At 42.7% G+C, this 22,977-nt stretch overlaps 1 protein-coding gene across 4 annotated transcripts; it reads right to left on the reverse strand.

The window, feature by feature from the left end:
* Positions 1-698: 698 nt before the first annotated feature.
* On the reverse strand, positions 699-22,740 carry tcaim (T cell activation inhibitor, mitochondrial). Of its 4 annotated transcripts, none has more exons than XM_085290514.1 (11): positions 22,611-22,740; positions 22,088-22,257; positions 13,857-13,989; positions 13,394-13,544; positions 13,057-13,312; positions 12,567-12,689; positions 12,329-12,426; positions 6,918-7,009; positions 6,603-6,835; positions 6,401-6,532; positions 699-1,312 (listed from the first exon to the last, which is right to left on the reverse strand). In XM_085290514.1, the coding sequence occupies exons 2-11, from the start codon at positions 22,150-22,152 to the stop codon at positions 1,087-1,089; spliced, it is 1,509 nt and encodes a 502-aa protein (XP_085146640.1). In that variant the 5' UTR covers positions 22,153-22,257; positions 22,611-22,740; the 3' UTR covers positions 699-1,086. The 4 variants fall into 4 exon arrangements, with proteins under 4 accessions (XP_085146640.1, XP_085146639.1, XP_085146638.1 ...); XM_085290513.1 differs by having other exon boundaries at positions 22,602-22,738; XM_085290512.1 differs by having other exon boundaries at positions 22,570-22,689.
* Positions 22,741-22,977: the final 237 nt, after the last annotated feature.

The raw sequence follows: 22,977 nt of genomic DNA on the forward strand, positions 1-22,977 counted from the left end.
GAGTACGGCGACTCCAGTCATCGTCTTTATAGCTTCACACGTCTGAAACACCCAACAGTCCCCCAACAGCTCCATCCACTGAAGAAGCCGCCCAGTTCCACTTAGTCCTCTGTCTGCACCACACAGCACAGAAGGTTTGACTGGTCCCAGTTTATCTCATTATAGTGAATCAGGGTTATCCATCCATTCTCCTCCACCTATCAGGGTTGCAGGTGGACTGGAGCCTATCACAGCCCTGCTCAGGCTGTCAATCTGACCTGGGCTAACACAGAGACTCAACCAATCACACTCACATTCAGACCTGTGGGCAGTTTGGAGTCACCGAATAAGCTAACCCTAACTGAATCAAAAGACAAACGTTTGCACACCCCATGATTCAAGCCTGTAGAGCCACCTTCATCAGCAAGTCATTTTCTCTGAGTCATTGCAGCACCTTAGCTCTTGTCTTGGGATCATCGTCCTGCTGAGTGAGCTAATACCAGATGCCCAGGTCCATCACTGTGCTGACAGGGTGTCCAACTGCAGGCCTCGAGGGCCGGTGTCCTGCAGGTTTGTGTGTCCTGTGTGACCAGATGCAATTTCACAAACCTACATTTGGTTGTTTTTGTTGTCGTTTGGTTTTTTAAACAGAGAAGAGCTTTTTCTTTCACACTTGCTGATGATTGACGCGTTGGATCAGCAGCACATTAAAAGCAGGGTGGATATACAGAGGTTTTTATTGGACTCCTGTGAAACGTTTTCCACACTGACTTCACATTTCTACAAAGTGAAAAATCACTTTTCATACTCATTGCAATAAATACTTACAACTTTGACAATTCTGTGCTTTAAGCCACGTCTACACTACAAGTCACACGTTTGTCACACATCACTTTGAAGTGTAGCCCGGTCGCATGTGAACATTGCAGGCTGTACAGGTATCCTTCACTTGTGCTCTTAAAGTTCTCTGAACATTTCCTTGACAAAGCATTAGCAGAAAAACGTCTGTGTGATGTCCTGGTAAATGTGCTTATTTTCTGCTCAACAGTATCAATGTCTAAAAGTAGTTGTCACACATGGACCGACAAAAACGTGTAAATCTGGAGGTCAGCTCTTCCAGTCCCAGGGGACACACAGGTCTCCATCTTGCATGACAGAGTAGAAGTGAGAAACACAGATCTGGAGGCCTTGCATGTGGGGGGAGCGCTGCTCCAACAGTCTTTCACAGCATTGAATCATCTGGGCAGGGCTGACACTGGGCTCCTTAGACAAGCTCCTCAGAGACAGAGTCTCAAGACACAGCTTCACCACGGCCGCCTCCTCTGCCTGCAGTCTGCACACAAACAGGCAGGTGACAAAGTCAACATACAGACAAACAGGATTCTTAATAAGCACCAGATATCAAAACTCTCAGGCTGCGTTCATCAAATCTGATGTTTTTGTCTGCTCGTTCACACTACAAATAAAATGTGACAGCAAACGCGCTCTAGTGTGAACGCTCAAAGCGGCGCATGCACAAAAGAAGACGTCACACACAACACGCTCTGTTTAGACCCAGAGCAACAGTATGTGTGACTGATGGCCTTAATGTAAAGACTTCGGACTTTACGTTTCCCAATTTTTGCTTTAAGTTATTTTGTTATTTACATAATGATGTAAATAACCTAATAATGATCCTTGTTGCTGTTTTAGAGGAGCGCTGCTTCAAAGGATAGTTTCTGTCAGAATCTGCAGATTATACAGGACAAAGAAAATGTTCACGTTTCTCCAACGTTGTCTTCCCAACAGTTTCGCTGGATGGCCAGGAAGCGTTCACGTCGTCTTCTCCGGCGCTGATATTTGGCGTCTGTCTTGTGTCAGTGACGTAAAAGACGGATTCAATGCGACCTGACCATCAAACAGCAGCCGCTTTCTGAAACATCAGATATGTATCGCATTCAGCACCACATATGAAAGTGACCCAGATCAGATTTGAAAATATCAGATTTGTGCCGTTCACACTGTCACCATGATCAGATAGATGGTCGCAGAGGGTCAAAAAAGTCGGATTTGATGCGCTTTCACCTGCAGTGTGAACGCAGCCTCTCCAATGAGTGAGCTCCTCCCTCTGTCTGGAAGGAACAGCCCAGCCACTCTTCAAAGGAGACTCGTTTCTGACGCTTATGTCTTATATCAGCCTCGTTCTTTTAGAGCTTGTGACCGACGGTTGGAACTGTCTGTCAGTCTTGTGTTCCACTCATCCCTAACTCGGGAACAAGTTCCCCAACCTGAAGGGGAACAATTCAGGGGTTTCTTGGCTGGGCACATCTAGGAATAGCGACATGGTTCCCTGATGACTCTGCGCACTGGCTAGTCAAACGAGCACGCTCAGTGAGAGACTGAGATTACCCATGATGCACCACTGAACGACACAGGAAGTCATTCCTGCCCGTGGCCGTCTCCCCGTACAACTCCTCCATCCAACACACTGTGAACACTGCAATAGTTACACCCTTTTTACACACACTCTTTCTACTCTAATATTCTTGACATTTATTACTTGGTGACTTGTATATATTGTGCTATCCTCTGATCTTAACATATTGTGTTGATAAACAGTCTAGTTGGTTTTTGTTAATGTTACTTTACTGGAGCAACTGTATCCCGTCGGGATTAATAAAGTATTCTGATTCTGATTGATTGAGCAAGTTGACAAGAAGATCTCAAATTCTAACAGTAAACACAGCGACTGAATAGACTAAAAATAAAAACTAGTCATTTCAATCAACACCGTGTGGTCCACGGGTCATTTTTGTCCTCTAAAGAAATCTTTTGCTATCAAAAATGTATTTGTTATTCATCAAATGGGCTGAAAATAACAGAAGTTATTCATTACTATACTATGAATGATTGGAATAAGTTTCAAGTAATTTGATTTATTTATGTGGTTTTTATTGAATTTTATAACGTTGGTGGCCCTCGTGGACAAAAATGACCCCAAAGTACAAAGTGTTGCAAAGAGCTGTATTTTCACACCATACTGTTTTCAAACATCTTTGATCTTGGATCACTGATGTGTGGGGTCAAGCACTGGTCATAACAACCACAACAGGCAGCACAATGAGGAGGCAGGTGCTCTATATTCAATGAAATTTTATTTATACAGCGCCAAATCACAACAACAGCCGCATCAAAGTGTTTCGTATTGTAAGGTAGACTCTACAATAATACATACACAGAAAGTATCCTCAAAAGCCTCCATTGCACTGGAGATTTGCATACTTTGATGAGCATACTTTTTTTTACCATGTTGTGCAAAGCAATGACCAGTAGGACAAAGCACATATTGTCCTCTAGTATAATGAGGAGGGAGAATCAATGTTCAGGAAGATCCAGGGTTAGAAGATATAGAAAATATTGTCAATATTTAGAGCACATGCTACCCTTTCTCTGAAAAAGCACATCAGCCACCTGCAGAAGTGGAAGAAGGCTATGAAGTGAAGAAAAGTGATGAAGAATCTGAACTATGTTCAAGTAGGTTCTCAGGCATCCAGGACATGGTAGTCTGAGGAGCTTGGAGAGAAAGTGACTGGGCTTCTTGAAGTTTCTTGAATTTTCAGAATGTGAAACTGAAATAGAAGATGTGTCAGAGGACTACACATCATCCATTTCAATTATGATGAAGACAAAGAATCAAGCAGGAAAGAGGAATCAGCTGAGACAGAGGAATATTTGCAGTAACGTGAGGAAACACTGATCTGGTCTTCTAACCTTCCCAGTGACAGACGATGCCTGACTCTCTCATGTGCCTCAGAGAAAGATGATCTACCACAGTCCAAGCACATGTGCCAGGTCCCATACTCCTTCAGTGGCTTTTCTACTCGAGTACTGAAAGCATTATACACAGTGTATTCTGCTTGTATTCTGCTTTTTAACGTTCACATGCCAATGGATGCATCAGAGACCAAGTTGGGGTTCAGTAACTTGCCCAAGGACACCTTGGTAAGAACTCCAGACTAGAGCACACAGAGATTGAACCAACAACCATCCAATTAGCAGATGACCTGCTCTACAGCCAACTCGATGATGAACAAGGAGGGACAACAAGAGAGGAAGAAAAATGGACCGAATGCAGCTGTAGGCATATGTGGGTGTGTTGATTCTTACTGCCGTGCATCCAGTAGAGTCGCTACGGCCAGTTTATGACATCCTGAGTCTGGTAGAGAAGTTTTCATGCTGACACAAGATTAATCATAGAAGCACAAAAAGGACATAATTTCTTGATAAAGACACAATAGATGATCGTCGTTCATGACACAAACGTGCTCCCATTTGAGGTGTATGATGTGTGTTGGTGTTGACTTGACTTGAAACACAAGTGGGTGTTCCTCCTGCTGTGATGTAAGATCCTGGTACTGATGTGACTGTATGAGCACCAAGTCCCCTTCAGAGGACTCTGTCCCCTCCAACAGAACATCCAAGTAAACCAGGGAACTTTGAGACAAAAACATGGGCAGCATGTGATGCAGGTCCAGCTGTACATGGAACATGCTCGTGTGCGATGGCAAACCGTCTGTCCTGCAGTCAGGACACGAGTTGTCCCTAACATTGCAGGTTTCCAAAAGAAAACAATCACCTGTAACAGCTTGTTTACTGTATATGCCCCTTGGCCTGCAACTGCAGAAAGAATGCTGTCCATGATGGGACCAGTGCAGAGGAATAAACCTGAGCTTCCTCCTGCACTTGGGTCAAATATGGACACGCCTTTGTCCTCATGAAAGTTTGCCTTCACTCAGACTCATGCCCTCCTACCATGCCAAAATATAGAAAACTGTCAGGCAATGAGTTGGAATAAAGTTGAATAAAACCTTGAAACACAGAGATGGATGATATTTTATACTTGTTGCTTCAAAGCAAACGGGGTCATTTTTGAGCCCTGAGGACCACAGGTGTGATTATGTGCTGCCATTTAAAATTTATAAATGGTTCAAAAAAAGAATTCTCACTAAAGTTCAACATACAGCACTCTGTATGTTGAACTTTAGTGAGAATTTTTAAAAAAAAAATTTTTTTTTAAAAATTCTCACTAAAGTTCAACATACAGCACTCTGTATGTTGAACTTTAGTGAGAATTTTTAAAAAAAAAAAATTTTTTTTTAAATATTTAATTTAATTAAATATTTAATTTTCTTGTTTTATTTTCGCTAAAAAACAGGGTGTATTTTTTGTAAACAAGGTCTGGTGGCCCTAAAATGTAAAATGTTGGGTAAATTTTGTTTTAATGTGTTGGTCTTAAGTAAAACTAAGGTGTAACACTGAATTGATTGACAATTTATACTTTTTACTTTAAAAAAACAGTCAAATGAAGTGGGGACACTTTTGACCCCTGAGGACCACCAGTGTGATTATTTGCTGCCATTAAAAATTTTCAAACGCTTGAAAAAAAACTTTCTCACTAAAGTTCAACATACAGCACTCTCTAGTTATTCAGATAGTCAAAATTATCTAAACAATTAAATATTTAATTTTCTCAATTTGTTTTCGCTAAAAAACAGGGTTTATTTTTTGTAAAGAAGGTCTGGTGGCCCTAAAATGTAAAATGTTGAGTAAATTTTGTGTTAATGTGTTGGTCTTAAGTAAAACTAAGGTGTAACACTGAATTGATTGACAATTTATACTTTTTACTTTAAAAAACAGTCAAATGAAGTGGGGACATTTTTGACCCCTGAGGACCACCAGTGTGATTATTTGCTGCCATTAAAAATTTATAAACGCTTGAAAAAAAAAATTCTCGCTAAAGTTCAACATACAGCACTCTCTAGTTATTCAGATAGTCAAAATTATCTAAACAATTAAATATTTAATTTTCTCAATTTGTTTTCGCTAAAAAAACAGGGTTTATTTTTTGTAAAGAAGGTCTGGTGGCCCTAAAATGTAAAATGTTGAGTAAATTTTGTGTTAATGTGTTGGTCTTAAGTAAAACTAAGGTGTAACACTGAATTGATTGACAATTTATACTTTATACTTTAAAAAACAGTCAAATGAAGTGGGGACACTTTTGACCCCTGATGGCTCACATTGTATGCAAATCGGGAGGACATTATGAGGGTTAAACTTGGGCAGTTGTAGGTGTGGTGGTCACATTGTATAAAGCAGTCATGGATGTAGGCGTGTGGGGGGGTTCTATCACAGAGGCAGTGCTGGGTACGTGCTGCCCCATAAATCGGCCTTCATGGAGTTCCAGCTGTAAATCGTATTACTGCTGGCAGGAGCAAAATCATTTATGATTGTTGCTTGACAAAGTTTTTGAAATTGTTTCTGCAAACATGCTAGCATCTTGTAAGAGAGGAAAAATACTAAATATGATACAAACTATAAAAAGACCCCTCCCGCCCCCCCAAAGAAAGACAGCATGCAAACAGACAGACTACGTCACACTCACTGGTTTTTGCGTTGGATGCGCCGTCGGGCTTCAGGGGCCTGGTTCTGAAGGAAGACCTGTAGTGTAGGAAGATCACATTTGATGGGAATAACGAAGTGTCCCATCTCATGAAGACTGGGGTTGGAGCGGTCACTGGAAGAGACACAAACATTAAGTAAACTGCACGTGCTTGTGATGGTCAGTGGTTAAAAGGGTTTCGTACTTTTCCAGCAACATGGTGAGGCCCTGCAGACTCCTGGGGTGCAGACGAAGGTGGTGGGACATGAGACGTTTGTGGAAGGTGTTTAGGGAACTGTAGTGCTCAGCTATGGGCTGAACTGGTCCCAGTCTGTCCATGTGCACCACTTGGGTTCCACCCAGGAGGAGGCTGATCCTCTCCTTCAGCCAGTGTGTCTGCTGCTGCAGGCTGTGATAACCAGGCAGCTGCTCAAAAAGCTGGAGGCACACAGCAGGGGTCAGAAAACGAAAGGCAGCACAGAGACTATACATGCCAGCAGGACAGCGACAGCTGCATTACTTTTGTCCACTGATGATGAACATCCATGGTTCCCAGCATGACGTGTCCAGAAGCATTCATCCCTGACTGGTCGGCAAACACAACCGTATGTCCTGGTAAGAAGACGAGTGCGTGAAAACTGTTCTACACATCTACACGCAGTGGCAATGCTCCCAAAATGATGAGATACCCACTCTTTCCACAGAAACAGGTCTCTATGATATGATCACTGTCTGAAAACACATCAGAGGTCGATATGAAAACCTCACGCTGATGGAGGACGTGACTTTGTTTGGTGAAAACAGTGTTTGATTGAAATAATCGTGCTAAAACAAGAGTTTACATGTTCTTTAATACCGTAAATCATCTCTAATAACCAGAAATATTAATCAGAGTCTTACTGATATGCTGAATGAGTAATGATGGAGGATGTTTCGACCCTGGCAGATCAGGATGTGAAAGATAAGAAACGTGTCTCCAGCCCGTCGTTATGGTTGTATTTGCTCAACACAGAATCATAATATAAATGTGATTGTGGTCAAAGTTAATCATGCTTAACAGCTTAGAAACTGATCAGAAGATAATCGGTTATAAGTTCGACCATTACAACTAATAAGAAAATATAATCTATGACATGATTCTGATAAAAAGGACCTCACTGAGACTCCGTACAGAGCGGCCTGTTCGGGCAAAGATGGCCTTGGCGGCTGTGTGTGTGTGTGTGTGTGTGTGTGTGTGTGTGTGTGTGTGTGTGTGTGTGTGTGTGTGTGAGTGAGAGGATGGAGTGACACACTAAGAAGCCACTAACCTCAGAGAATCTCTGACTTTACCATGTATCATTTTAAAACAAGTTATATAGTGATTAACAAACCACAAGCCCGTGGACTGGAGGGCCAGGTCCTCTGCCTGCCACCCAATCAAGTAAGCACCAAACCCCTACGGCCCTCCTGTGGATGGTGAGCCCACAGGAGGAGGGAACCATGTCGCTATTCCTAGATGTGCCCAGCCAAGAAACCCCTGAATTGTTCCCCTTCAGGTTGGGGAACTTGTTCCCGAGTTAGGGATGAGTGGAACACAAGACTGACAGACAGTTCCAACCGTCGGTCACAAGCTCTAAAAGAACGAGGCTGATATAAGACATAAGCGTCAGAAACGAGTCTCCTTTGAAGAGTGGCTGGGCTGTTCCTTCCAGACAGAGGGAGGAGCTCACTCATTGGAGAGGCTGCGTTCACACTGCAGGTGAAAGCGCATCAAATCCGACTTTTTTGACCCTCTGCGACCATCTATCTGATCATGGTGACAGTGTGAACGGCACAAATCTGATATTTTCAAATCTGATCTGGGTCACTTTCGTATGTGGTGCTGAATGCGATACATATCTGATGTTTCAGAAAGCGACTGCTGTTTGATGGTCAGGTCGCATTGAATCCGTCTTTTACGTCACTGACACAAGACAGACGCCAAATATCAGCGCCGGAGAAGACGACGTGAACGCTTCCTGGCCATCCAGCGAAACTGTTGGGAAGACAACGTTGGAGAAACGTGAACATTTTCTTTGTCCTGTATAATCTGCAGATTCTGACAGAAACTATCCTTTGAAGCAGCGCTCCTCTAAAACAGCAACAAGGATCATTATTAGGTTATTTACATCATTATGTAAATAACAGAGTAACTTAAAGCAAAAATTGGGAAACGTAAAGTCTTTATATTAAGGCCATCAGTCACACATCCTGTTGCTCTGGGTCTAAACTGAGCGTGTTGTGTGTGACGTCTTCTTTTGTGCATGCGCCGCTTTGAGCGTTCACACTAGAGCGCGTTTGCTGTCGCATTTTATTTGTAGTGTGAACGAGCAGACAAAAACATCAGATTTGATCAAAAAATCTGAATTGAGCATCAAGACCTGCAGAGTGAACGCAGCCTAAGAATCCTGTTCCTGCAGATGGAGCCTGTCGAGGTGGTTCAGCCCCCTGAGATACCTCCTAGGTGAGGTGGTCAAACAGCGTTATAGAAAGAAGAAGTGAGGAAAAGTGTTCTAATGTAGTGAGTCAAAACGAGGTCATGTTGGAAGCAAAACTAAATGTCATGACTCTGTGTTCAATTTATTTCGCTCATGTGAATGATCTCCAGTCCAAAGTTCATGTGAGTGAGGTAACGATAAACACTGCTGAAGTAAAGCAGCATTAACTGAATGAAGCATGAAGTATAACGTGTTCGATTTAATGTGTGATGGAATCAATGATAAATAAGGTTAAAGTAAAATGGTTCTAATATAGAGCTTTGCTATTTTATTTGGAAACCTAAAGCACTTGATACAACTTCTGTCAGTCACCCATTCACACAGAAAGAAAACACATTGGAAAAAAAAATCATTCACACACATTCATACTGTGATGGATGCATCAGAGAGCAACTTGGGATCAACAGCCAGGTATCGAACCACCAACCTTCGGGCCTGCCCTAGCTTAGGAGCTACAACGTAGAATAGAAGAAAATGTAAGGAAGTCCTTTTAAAGTTTCCATTTTGTTTTAAACCACGGTGAAGTATGGTGACGGGGGGGGGGCTGACGATCAGCTGATTCAATGTCACAACGGGGGAGGCCAGACGCCATCTCAGACGCTGTGACGCCCAGGAAGAGCAGGAAGAAAACTGAGAACAAAGTGAGATGCTGCTTTCCTGGTAGACGATTATTATCAACGTGACACAGAGTCCACTCAGGCCTCGATGTGCCCGTTTTCTCCGCCTTAGCTCACAGTAGGTAAATTAGATAATTCACGTATTTGACTCTGTTCATCTGGATGTTTTCAGTGGGAGAAACGTTTCATTCGTAAAACCTGTAAAAACCAGTAAAAACCTGCATATTATTATAATATCACTCAAAGGGTTCTTATAGGTCACTACTCTTAGAAATGAACAGATCCTTGGGGCTAGTTTTCAGAGCCGCTACATTTAACCCAGTCAGTTACCAAGTGCACAGATTTCGAGGAGAGCTGCTTACAGAAGGCTGAATTCAAAATCAATGTGGTGGAAGGTTAGTCCAGCTCTGCCCCCTTATGTTCTTGTACACATGCCTGAATGTCAGGGCATGCTCCTAATGAGATGTCCTGTGGATCTCCTCCTAGATGTGGACCAGGACATCACTGAGTTCCTGCACGTGTTTCGTACTCTCACCACTGAGGCCGAGACCTGTTGTGCACCAGGAGGAACCCAGAAGCACTGCACCAGCGTAGGGTCTAACAATGGGTCCAAGGATTTCATCTTCATACCGAATGACAGTCAGGCTGCTGTTGTACAGCCTGTAGGGGTCTAACAGTGGGGTACATCACAATAGCTAGAATCACCTGAACCTGTTAGAGACCATAGAGAATATGGAAACACTGCGGTGCTTTTTCTACCTGTGGTTAAGGGATCTCAAGATTTTGAGGGTATTTCCACGGCACTACATACATGTACGGAGAGTTACACAGTTGTTGTCCTTTTGCCTCTGTACACAACCAAATTATAAATCAAATCAAAATATCACGTAAGTGTAGACTTTCAGCTTCAATTTAAAGGCTTGGTTTATGTAAAGGTTTAATATCAATGGTTAATATAAATATTTTGTAATTACAGCAATTTTTATCTATGGTCGCCCACTTTCAAAGCTTCAAAAGTAAATGGACACTGCACTTCCTGTTTATACCTCATCTCTGTCTGACCAACCTAGCCAAATTATAAGAGCCAATCACAGCAGAGGATCCCTCCAGCAGGTAAGCTGTCACTCATGAAGGGTCTGATCAACTCTGTACAATGATGTGTGGCAGCTAGCTTAAACGCTTTAACAATGGGCATGGCTGTTAAAGCCACAGGAAATCTCATGATGCTTCTAAAACATGTACTGTTGCTAGCCGCCCACATGGAAAAGATCTATAAATCTTATAAAGTTTGTATCTGTCTTGTGTGAAACTTGTATGAAAAGCATACAAGAGTGAAAACAGATATAAGATCCCTTGAAAAATTATATAATGAAACTTGTATGTTTTGGATACTAAAACAACATATGAAAGTGATGAGAAAGTGGCCACTTTCATGAGTAAATCATAGAAGCCTGATATGATTTACTCATGAAGTAGGCCACATCTGATGCAAGTCTTTTAGAAGTTTTTTTCTATTTCTTTTCCATATGGGTAGGGTTGCCTTTTCAGATAAAAACCGACTCAGTGACTCACAAAGTTCTTGCTCTCCCCTCACACGTCTACGGTGGTATGCAAAAGTTTGGGCACCCCTGATAATTTTCATGATTTTTCTTCAATAATCATTGGCTGTTTGGATCAGCAATTTCATGTAAATATATCATATAGCAGACGAACACAATGACATTTAAGAAGTGAAATGAAGTTTATAGGATTTACAGAAAGTGTGCAATATTACTGAAACTAAATTAGGCAGGTGCATAAATTTGGTCATGAAGCTCATCGAGAGGGCCGAGGGTTTGCAAAGCAAAGCGTGGCTACCTACAGCAATCTAAGAGCCCTCGATGGGCTGTTAGCAGACGCTCATAAATGTTACGCCTGATCATTGTATGTGTGTCTGTGTATTTAAAGAAGATGATGCTTAGAGATTTAATTTACAGTGATATGATCCTCGATCACAGTGTGTTACCTCTATAAATGAAATCGACTGTACATTTGAAAACACTACAGAGAAAAAAAGAAAAAGGAGAAAAATACACAGCATTAACAGAAACAATGGTACCAAGCCATCAGTACTCAGCCTAAACACACTGTTGTATTTGGGTTTTTTGCACTACATAAGAACATTTTAAATCGGTTGTCTTTTGTAGACTTTGCTGTTTTGTTGCTGTATTTTTTGCACATCAGAAAACTTAAAACTAATTTAGCTATCAAGGTTATTTTTTGTACTGTTTAAATCTTTGAAAAAATAAAATAAAATAAGCCTCTTAATCTATTTCCTCCATGGTATTTAAAATGGTGTTAAGTATTGTCTTTGTCATCTGTATCAGATTCTATCATCATAGCACCCTGTGAGCCCTGAGGCATCTGAAAGAACAAAACAGAGTAAATCATGCTTTATCCAAGTACTGAAACAAACCTTATCATACTTATGCAAGTTTGTCCAATTACTTTTGAGCTTCAGGAGGTGCTACAGATAACGATGGCTGGTATTCCTGCAACAATGAATGCAGTACTTTTATTAAACCCTTGAAGTGAAGCTGAAAGTCTCCACTTCAGTCACATTTTGACGGCTTAATTCAAAATCGACTGTGTTGGAGTGAAGGACTGTATCACACATAACAGGCACGTGACAGGACTGACGGTGGTAAAAGCCATGAACCTTTTTACCTGATGGACAGACAACAGTTCAGAGATCTGTGCTACTGTGTGTATTACTAATGAACGCAGCTTGCTTGTAACCTCTCAGTGAGATTATTTACCTTGCAGGTTGATCAGAGCCTCGGGGTTCTGGTGAGACAGGCGGCTCAGACTTTGAAGCTGACAGTACCTGTGGGAGACTCCCCAGCTGCGCTGCCATCTGCACCACACAGCTGATCTCATCATTCAGTAACAGTAACATGTACACAGTTTCTTACAGTTCAGTGCACAGAATAAAGACCTCTGTGCCCTCAGGAACAGCAGACAGGGCAACCTCTGAAACAGTAAAGACGGCTGTACCTGATATCGGTCAGATTAAATCTGCGACACAGCTCCCTCTTCAGTCTCTTCAGTTCTTCTCTCCGAGGAAGACTCGCATTGTGTTTCTTTGAGGCTTCAGGTTCGTTGTTTCTCAACCACACACTGGCAAAAAAGATCGTGTACAAGTCATTAAATATAATTGCTGTAGTTATGAAAATCTGTCATCACCATCTTTGCAAAACATATTTGTGTTGTTATATGTCACATTACTCTGACGTCTCCCTCTCTAGAACTGTGTGAACTATAAATAAAGTACTTTCACATTATTACATTTAAATATAAGTGACCATGTATGCACACATTAGCTTTAGCATGCCCTATTGCTATTTACTGAATAGAAATAAAATCCACAGCAAACACAGCAGTGTGTCTCCGTGACTGATCACAAACAGCAGTGTTTGAGTTTAGAAGGTTTCAACACTTTCCTACAGTTGAGATGAGACAACCACAACCAGAGAGCCGAGCCTACCTGAGCGTAGGCTCGGCTCTCTGGGCCTGCTGCAGCTCCTGCTCGGGGTCTTTGAAGCCAGTGAAGGTGTAATAGCTTTTATCCCATTTGATGGTTCTGTAGAAAGGCTCCCCCGTCTCAGTGGGACTTTTACTTGCTGCTTTACTCGCCGTTAGTCCCTTCATGTGCTCCACAGGCAGGCTGCAGCTCGTCAAAACATCCATCACTGTGCTCAAAACATCATTTGTGTGCAAAGTAAAACTTACGGAGCGGAAGCCTGAGAAGCAAACAGGAGCAATTTTATGTTAAAACCCCCAAAAACCTGACTGGTACTTTGAGCATTTTAAAAGAAATGCACCTGAGCTGATGAGTTCTGGCTGCACCTTACTGCTGTACTTTGTGTTCCTTATATAAAAGGTGAGCTTCATGGGTTGAACTGAACGTGAGCCGGGCTTCTGCAAGTTTTCCAGATAGCCATTCAGCCTCTTTAGCGAGTTTTCATTCACCTCCTGTAACACAGAGGTACCAGAACTTACATCATGGCAGCTCATCCCAACAAACGTCTGACAGTGTTGTATGTGCACAGATTATTATCATTAAATATTATTTTATATCACATCATATTACTTTATATTGTATACGGATCCCAGAGCACATAGATGATAAGTATTCTGTACACTATGGATTGCCTCTTCTTTGTTGTGCCTATAAGGCGTCACACACATGTAAACCTGGCAGTAAGTTTTCGAACTGTTACTTTACGATCACATGTTTCCAATAACACATATTTGGATTTATGTCATGACAGATATGAGACCTACCCGTTCTTTGGGATATTTACCGAAGAAGTCTGGGTGGACTGCAAAATAAAAGGGCCTGAGAGCATTTACAGCCTCTGCCCCTGACAGAGCTCTCTGTTGCACAGCATGTGTGGCAAAATGCTTCCACTGCAGCCTGCAGAGAAAAGGACAGACATTACAGAAAAGAGACTATTTTACATCATTGAACCCTGCTCTCCAAAGCTGACATAGGCATAACTGCAGCTGCCTGCAACAATGGGCTTTTTGTTCAAACTGAGTATATACTGTCGTCCACTTTCACTGTGCACACAAGAAAAAACTCAGAGTTTTCTGCTATTGTTATTATCTGCCATGGCTGATTTCTTTTTCAAAGTGTCCAGAGTCAGGAGAGACTGAGAAATCCACAGCGTGACACGGCAGAGGTTTTCCACCCATAATGACACCCCAGGACAAATTCAGCAGTGTGTGAAGAAGAGGAGGAGGAAGAGGAACCAGCATCAGCTGGGAGATGAAGAATAGGACGAGAACAGACTGGGACTGGTGGGAACGTTTAAAACTATTTCTAGATACCTCTGCAAATACAGGAAACGAGTATCTCCAACACAAACTTTAACAGCTGCATACAGAGAGTCACACAAAGACTCACTGATGTTTATCCTGCAGGACAGGATGTGATAGGGGAGGACGGAAAAATAAAGGGAACCACAACTTTGATAATACTTTTGTTTTATCCAGAATATATTTAGTTAAGAATTGTTTTAATCAGAATAGAATAGAATAGAATAGAATAATCCTTTAATTGTCTCACAAGGGGAAATTTGGTTGTAACAGCAGCAATAAAAACACACATACAAACAAACAGGACACCGAACAGAAACATTTTCTTACATATTTACATCAGGGACAATAGTTACCAAAAACAGAGTACTGTACCGTTATTGAATTAAATAAAAGTAAATATGAGTTGGTGGTGATTTGGATTAGGTGGCGAGGGAGGACACTGGACAGACCTGACACGCCCAAACGTACAGTGAGGGTGTGCTGGGAACGTTTAGCAGAGCCCCCGGTCTGCGAGATCTTCAACGGCACTCCGAGGGAGACTGGGGGCATTTGTCCGAGTGGACCATGTTCAGTATCTCCATTGCCGAAGCTGCTGCACTGAGCTGCGGATGCAAGGTGGTTGGTGCCTGTCGTGGTGGTAATCCCCGAACCAAATGGTGGACACCAAAGGTGAAGGGAGCCACCAGGCTGAAGAAGGAGTCCTATCTGGCCTGGTTAGCCTGTGGGACTCCCGAGGCAGCTGACAGGTACCGACAGGCCCAGTGGAATGCGGCCAAGTGTGAAGCGGTGGGAATGAGAATCAGCACCTCCAAATCTGAGGCCATGGTCCTCAGCCAGAAAATGGTGGAGTGCCCACTCCTGGTCAGGAACAAGTTCCTGCCTCGAGTGCAGGAGTTAAAGTATCTCAGGGTCTTGTTCACGAGTGACGGAAGAAGGGAGTGGGCGATCAACAGACGGATTGGTGCGGCTGCAGTGCACTGTACCAGTCTGTGGTGGTGAAGAGAGAGCTGAGTGTAAAAGCGAAGCTCTCAATTTACCGGTCGATCTACGCCCCTACCCTCACCTATGGTCACGAGCTGTGGGTAGTGACCGAAAGAACGAGATTGTGGATACAAGCGGCAGAAATGAGCTTCCTCCGAAGGGTGGCTTGCCTCTCCCTTAGAGATAGGGTGAGAAGTTCAGCCATCTGGGAGGGGCTCAGAGTAGAGCAGCTGCTGCTCCACATCGAAAGGAGCCAGCTGAGGTGGTTCAGGCATCTGACAAGGATGCCTCCTGGGCGCCTCCTGGGTGAGGTGTTCCAGGCATGTCCCACCGGGAGGAGGCCCCGGGGCAGACCCAGGACACGCTGGAGAGATTATATCTCTCGGCTGGCCTGGGAACGCCGTGGTGTTCCCCCGGATAAGCTGGAGGAGGTGGCTGGGGAGAGGGAGGTCTGGGCTTCTCTGCTTGGGCTGCTGCCCCCGCGACCCGGCCTCGGATAAGCGGAAGAAAATGGATGGATGGATACAGATAAGAGGCAAACCCATGTTGTAGTGTGAATCAGTTGATAAAATAGTGAAAGTTACAGCATTGATGTAAACATCTATGTTTGTTGCGAGCAGTTCTGATTGTACAGCCTGACAGCTGCAGGGAGGAAGGACCTGCAGAAACGCTCCTTCATGCATCGAGGATGCAGCAGTCTGTCACTGAAGCAGCTCTGCAGTTCAGCAGCATTTACATGCATGAGCTGGGAGACTCTGTCCATCAGAGATGTTATTTTGGCCGGAGTCCTTCTGTCTCCCACCACCTGCACTGGGTCCAGGTGCATCCCAGAACAGAGCTGGCCTTCCTGATGTGGTTATCCAACCTCTTCCTCTCAGCTGCCGATAAACTGCTGCTCCAACATACCACACTGTAAAAAAAAAATGACGGATGCCTCCACAGAGTCATAGATGGTCTTTAAAAGCGCTCCCTGTACTCCAAATGACCTCAGCCGCCTCAGCAGGTAGCGTCTGCTCTGACCCTTCCTGTAAAGAGCATCAGTGTTGTGGCTCCAGTCCAGTTTATTATTCAGGTGAACACCCAGGTACCTATAAGAGTCCACTATCTCAATGTCCACTCCCTGGATGTTCACCGGTGTCAGTGTGGTGGGCCTGCGTCTCCGGAAATCCACCACCAACTCCTTGGTTTTCACGGCGTTGATCAGCAGGTGGTTCTGCTGACACCAGAGTCCACTGTCTGTACTCTGAGTCAAATCAAAGTGGGATTGTGTCAGTTTCAGTAAAAAACTATGCAGTCCCTTTAAATAAAAAGTCCAAAGACCTGTGAAAAGCTGTCCATTCATAAAGTTCAACTGTGTTTTATAAGGACGTCATGTGTCTCTATCATCTCTCTCCTGTTAGATCCTCTTCACAAAACACCAGCCTGTTCAATGCTCTGATATCTTTAACATCTTAAGAAAATTATATTGCACAATTTTCCCAGCGTAACAGCCAATAGGTGGTCCACAACCCTTTTGAGGACAAATGTGGGACTGCTGACCATTAAACGGCTTCAAGGACACTTAAATAGTCCAGATGTTTTTCTTTCCAGGCTCCTTAGACCACAAACCTACACAAGGATCGCGTCTTTTTAGTTTATTTTTAGCTGTCACTCTGGGATACTGCCCTTAAATATAACTAACTAAAGTTTTCAGACAGTTTTAGTGGTCACAGTATATTAATATTTGTCTGTGAGACGGTCACACAGGTACTAAAGTAACATGACATAGAAATAAATACCTTGAATTTGAACTAAAATGTAATATTTGAGACACCTAAGTTAAAATCTACCAGTGTAAAACTTACTTACTGTTTGGCTAGCTGCACTGAGGCGGGAAAATCACCCTGTTAGCTGCAATATTTGAATGAGGACTGTGTGGAAAAGAGCCTTTTCGAATCACGGGACCAACAATCTGGAGTCCAACACTACAACTTTTCCTTGACAGACCAGCTGCACCGAGGCACGCAATCAGCCAGCAAAGTACAGTGGGGCAAAAAAGTATTTAGCCAGCCACCGATTGTGCAAGTTCCCCCACCTAAAATGATGACAGAGGTCAGTAATTTGCACCAGAGGTACACTTCAACTGTGAGAGACAGAATGTGAAAAATAAATCCATGAATCCACATGGTAGGATTTGTAAAGAATTTATTGGTAAATCAGGGTGGAAAATAAGTATTAGGTCATTAACAAAAATACAACTCAATACTTTGTAACATAACCTTTGTTGGCAATAACAGAGGTCAAATGTTTACTATAGGTCTTTACCAGGTTTGCACACACAGTAGCTGGTATTTTGGCCCATTCCTCCATGCAGATCTTCTCGAGAGCAGTGATGTTTTGGGGCTGTCGCCGAGCAACACGGACTTTCAACTCCCGCCACAGATTTTCTATGGGGTTGAGGTCTGGAGACTGGCTAGGCCACTCCAGGACTTTCAAATGCTTCTTACGGAGCCACTCCTTTGTTGCCCGGGCGGTGTGTTTTGGATCATTGTCGTGTTGGAAGACCCAGCCTCGTTTCATCTTCAAAGTTCTCACTGATGGAAGGAGGTTTTGGCCCAAAATCTCACGATACATGGCCCCATTCATTCTGTCCTTAACACGGATCAGTCGTCCTGTCCCCTTGGCAGAAAAACAGCCCCATAGCATGATGTTTCCACCCCCATGCTTCACAGTAGGTATGGTGTTCTTGGGATGCAACTCAGTATTCTTCTTCCTCCAAACACGACGAGTTGAGTTTATACCAAAAAGTTCTACTTTGGTTTCATCTGACCACATGACATTCTCCCAATCCTCTGCTGTATCATCCATGTGCTCTCTGGCAAACTTCAGACGGGCCTGGACATGCACTGGCTTCAGCAGCGGAACACGTCTGGCACTGCGGGATTTGATTCCCTGCCGTTGTAGTGTGTTACTGATGGTGACCTTTGTTACTTTGGTCCCAGCTCTCTGCAGGTCATTCACCAGGTCCCCCCGTGTGGTTCTGGGATCTTTGCTCACCGTTCTCATGATCATTTTGACCCCACGGGATGAGATCTTGCGTGGAGCCCCAGATCGAGGGAGATTATCAGTGGTCTTGTATGTCTTCCATTTTCTGATGATTGCTCCCACAGTTGATTTTTTCACACCAAGCTGCTTGCCTATTGTAGATTCACTCTTCCCAGTCTGGTGCAGGTCTACAATACTTTTCCTGGTGTCCTTCGAAAGCTCTTTGGTCTTGGCCATGGCGGAGTTTGGAGTCTGACTGTTTGAGGCTGTGGACAGGTGTCTTTTATACAGATGATGAGTTCAAACAGGTGCCATTCATACAGGTAACGAGTGGGGGACAGAAAAGCTTCTTACAGAAGATGTTACAGGTCTGTGAGAGCCGGAGATTTTCCTTGTTTGAGGTGACCAAATACTTATTTTCCACCCTGATTTACCAATAAATTCTTTACAAATCCTACCATGTGGATTCATGGATTTTTTTTCACATTCTGTCTCTCACAGTTGAAGTGTACCTCTGGTGCAAATTACTGACCTCTGTCATCATTTTAAGTGGGGGAACTTGCACAATCGGTGGCTGACTAAATACTTTTTTGCCCCACTGTAAATGTTCACAAAATGTGTTCAGCACTATTCTAATTTACAACCTAACAGCTTACTACACATCACACCACAAACATAGCTGTGATTCAAAACATGATCAAAAATCCTGCCATCTATCAGCATGTCAGCAAGAGGGAACCCGCCCCCACCTCCACATTACAGTCTTCTTCATTTACATTTGAGCTTCACATTTCCTCACTTCTAAAATGAGGGAATCCAGTAAGTGAGATGACATGAGGTCTCCAAAAGGTGTGGCATCTCTCTGAAGTTTCCATGCTTCTCCATCAGTTTCTGAGTCCAGCTCGTCGGTCCGGTGAACCAGCTGTCATCTGACACAAACAGGCTCTCCTCCACGCGCTCACTTATAAAGTAAGTCAGTTAAACATTCGGGCTAACAGGTGAATTCTCCTGTGTTAATAATATTTATATTTAATCAACTGTATTCTAAGCACCAGCTGTCTGTTACAATTTTTGTTTTTTTAGAGTTTACTAAAATAAAAATAAAATCACATTAACATCTGTGTGGGGTTTTTGTTCAGTAAGCAGATGTTGGTGTTTCAGTCATGTTACGTTTAACTTTAAAGGCTTGTTAGAAACTATGAAACACACGATGCAGACTTCTGGACATTAGAAGAAAACTAATGCTGCTCATCAATAAGACTAAAGGCAGGAAGTTGTCCTTTATAACTACACATGTTAATAGCACCTCCAGATTTATATGATAGTTTATGATATAGCACGTGTATTTTAGTAATAGTCTATTTATTTCAGTGTAGTGGTGTACAGTTCTTTCTTGTTTGTCCTTGGAAAGTCCGCACGAGTCCAGATTTCCGAGGACACGCACATACTCCTAAACTAGAAGTTATCCAAGTTTACTTCAGTTAACCGAGTCAGACAGTTGTAATGAAAACATAAACACGGTGACAGCTGTTTAATTTATCAGCAGCTTATCCAGTAACCATGGTAACCACGGACACTGCGCATCATCACCTCATGTCTCTTTGAAGCTAAACGACAGACATTTATCAGCCGTGCGGTTAGTTTTCCAGCACTGCTGAAAAACTGTGAAACAAACTGAAACGTGCTGATGATGAAAATAATGCGTCTGCCTATAAAGTCTTTGTTTCCCTGCTCGCCATCAGTAACAAAGTCATAGACACAACTTTACATTTCTCATGTTGGCTAAAAACAATCGTACATTTATGGTCTTGAAACAGGACACAGACACTGTAACTGCCGACTGAGCCCATGTTTGATGTTTTTATATCCAACCTTTACTCTCAAACCTTTAAACAGCAGCGAGTCTCAGCTGAGAGAATAAGTGTTTATATGATGGGGGAACATGTTTTATGAGCAGCAGCCGGCTGTACTGAAATCACTGAATGAAGAGCAAACAGTGCGCCGCATTGTCACGGGAACATGAGTGTATTAATCTGGTGATTTATTACATGTGTTAGTGTTATTATACTTCATTCTAATCTGCTGCTGGGTCTTTTACACTGATGGAAGTACAGATAACACAGCATGAACAGCTGTTCAGCCAATCACATTCATTCCACTTTGACCTGCGACAAAATGAAGTCTTGCTCTTTTTATAGCAGTGTTGTATTTGACTGGTATATTTATATGTCTTGTTGAAGCCCTGCTTCACATGATAGCTCTCTGCCACAGCAAACTAAGGGTAAGAGAGTAATGTCTTTAACAAAGGACAGACCCACCCAGAGTCACACAAAATCACAAAAGACAGAGATCCAACAGTAATGGCATGGAGTCGGACAGCAGTACCTGAGCAGACAGACAGATCGATGAGGCACTGACAGCAAAAGAGTTCTAAGTGATATTAAAAGAAAACAAAACAAATGAACTGTCAGAATTCCAGCTGACTATCCCCCAGTAATGTTACTGGGGGATAGTCAGCTGGGGAATGCTGGGGGCGCTACTCGACCTGTAGAGACCAGAGATGACCATGTGACCATCATTCTGCTTGTTTCGCCCTGGTGTGTGTGTCTGTGTCCAGATTGTGTAGCAGTCACCATCACTGCTCACACCCCCTATCCAGCTTCTCTATGTGACACATCAGTACAATATTCTCACCTTTATATAAATAAAAAAATTTATTTTGAGTGCGCTGTTTGTCAACAATGCGTTCTTACAGGGTAGTCATGTGTAATAAGAGAATGACACAGGGGGAAGTACTGAACACGTGCATGGAAGGTAGAGACAGCAGCTGAACTCTATCAGTGACCAGAAAGCAGCTCCGCAACTTGCAAATTAACATCAGCTGGTTTAGTCCCAACTGGGAACTTTTAGCTGGCTTTTGAGACGACTCCGCTAATATAATGATAATAAAAAATAATAATGAAAGCACTTTGAATTATCTGACATTGTAGAGTCTTTAACTGCCCTTAAACCTGTTGAATTCACTGACTGTGAAAAACGTTTGCTGTGCTATCCAGGACTGCAGGATAAAACTATCATACAAAGCAGAAACACCTCTGTCATGTTTGGGCTAACGAGGCAAAGTGGAACTTTTCTGTGGCCAAAATGAGACCTTTGACCTACAGCTGTTAAACAAGATGTAAAATAATCACAAAGGTTTGGAAAAATAACGTTGATTTACATATTTCATAGATTTATGAAATATTTAAACGGAAGTGAACGGGATGATCATGTGACTTTGCAAGTTAATAATTTCAAGATAAAATTTTAGAACCTACTTTTAATGTCAAAATGTTTGCACTGAATTATATTAAAGACTGCATTAAATGTAAGTTATTACAGATGTGTCGATCCCAACAAAGGAAAATGAAACCCAAAAAGCCTTTAGCAGCCTGATGTCTGGAGTGCAGGTTACGAGACGATCGTAAACTGCGACCCGTACTGTACCGCAGGAACACATCAAAGGAAAGACTCTGTCATTTTCTGTCCACTGCTGATAAAGCAAAAATCAAACTCGGTCATTTTGATACTTTTCTTAATATGCCTTCAAAATGCACATATTAGACTTTTTAAAATCAGTTTTAAAACTGTCATTATACTCCAGCCCGCACGTAATCTAGTGATCGTACGTGTTGGGACAGTTTTACCTGATGGTGCATCGCAGAAGGGGGATTGCAGACATTGCTGACGCAGCTGGTCCAGAGATCCGCATGTAATCACGGCCTTTTCAGTCGGTCCATCTGCATTTCCTTTATCAAAGCACTTCCATAGTTTGTTACACTGGATCTGGCAGCAGCCTGGTACAGCTCAGCAGGGACTAAATCAGAGTAACTTCAGTTCGTCAGAAGAAAATCAACAGAAACAGATACCTAACGTTTCCACGGTGTTAGCTAACTCTAATTTGTATTTACTGCTTTGAATCCCATGCTATCATGTTTTTCTACCAATATTAACAAACATTTGAAAACAGAACAACCACAGATTATAATGTCTCTGTAGTTTCCTTTGGGATTTCTAATCAATGACGGCAACAAAACATGGTTGCAGTTTGCTAGCCAGGCTAGCACATAAAGTTAGCATTGCTATGAGCTGCTGCTACGCCGCAAACAAAATCCTATAAACGACTTACAGTATGTTGTCAGTAACAATTTAACAACCAACCAAAGTGACCTGTAACATCCCTGCCGTTAAGGTAGGACCGTTTTAGTTAGCGGCTGTGGGTGTTCTTCTTCTGCGATTCCTAGTACCAGCCAGCCGCACCATTGCGCCACCAGGCGGACTGGAGCGTCAGGTTAGGTTGAAGCTTGACATCCAGAGTTTTCTTCTTCTGGCTCCACGTGTTTGGAAAGGAAAACCATCCAAGCAATCTTTGAATGGTGAATGTTTTGTTCGTGTATTTTTGCATTATGGGTTAATATAAAAGTGACTGTATTATTACTTGAATAATTTCTGTGAGATTAAAGATTGATGAATAAATACTAACAAGGTCCAGAGTAATTAGGTGAGTGAGCACGATTTTACTGTTAGGCATATAGTT

Source organism: Mchenga conophoros, linkage group LG11 (assembly GCF_057382185.1).
Source record: "Mchenga conophoros isolate Kocher_MC1m ecotype Shallow Benthic linkage group LG11, M_conophoros_male_GT1.1, whole genome shotgun sequence".
In the NCBI taxonomy this organism is placed as follows: Eukaryota; Metazoa; Chordata; class Actinopteri; order Cichliformes; family Cichlidae; genus Mchenga; species Mchenga conophoros.

What these genes read in the sequence shown, in the direction of transcription:
- tcaim (XM_085290514.1), bottom strand. Translation starts at nt 22,152, where the DNA reads ATGCGGATCTCTGGACCAGCTGCGTCAGCAATGTCTGCAATCCCCCTT. An exon ending in GGCTCTGATCAACCTGCAAG is followed by an intron (nt 7,010 to 12,328) that starts GTAAATAATCTC and finishes TCTTCTTACCAG; the next exon opens with GACATACGGTTGTGTTTGCC. An exon ending in CGCATCCAACGCAAAAACCA is followed by an intron (nt 1,313 to 6,400) that starts GTGAGTGTGACG and finishes GTTTGTGTGCAG; the next exon opens with ACTGCAGGCAGAGGAGGCGG.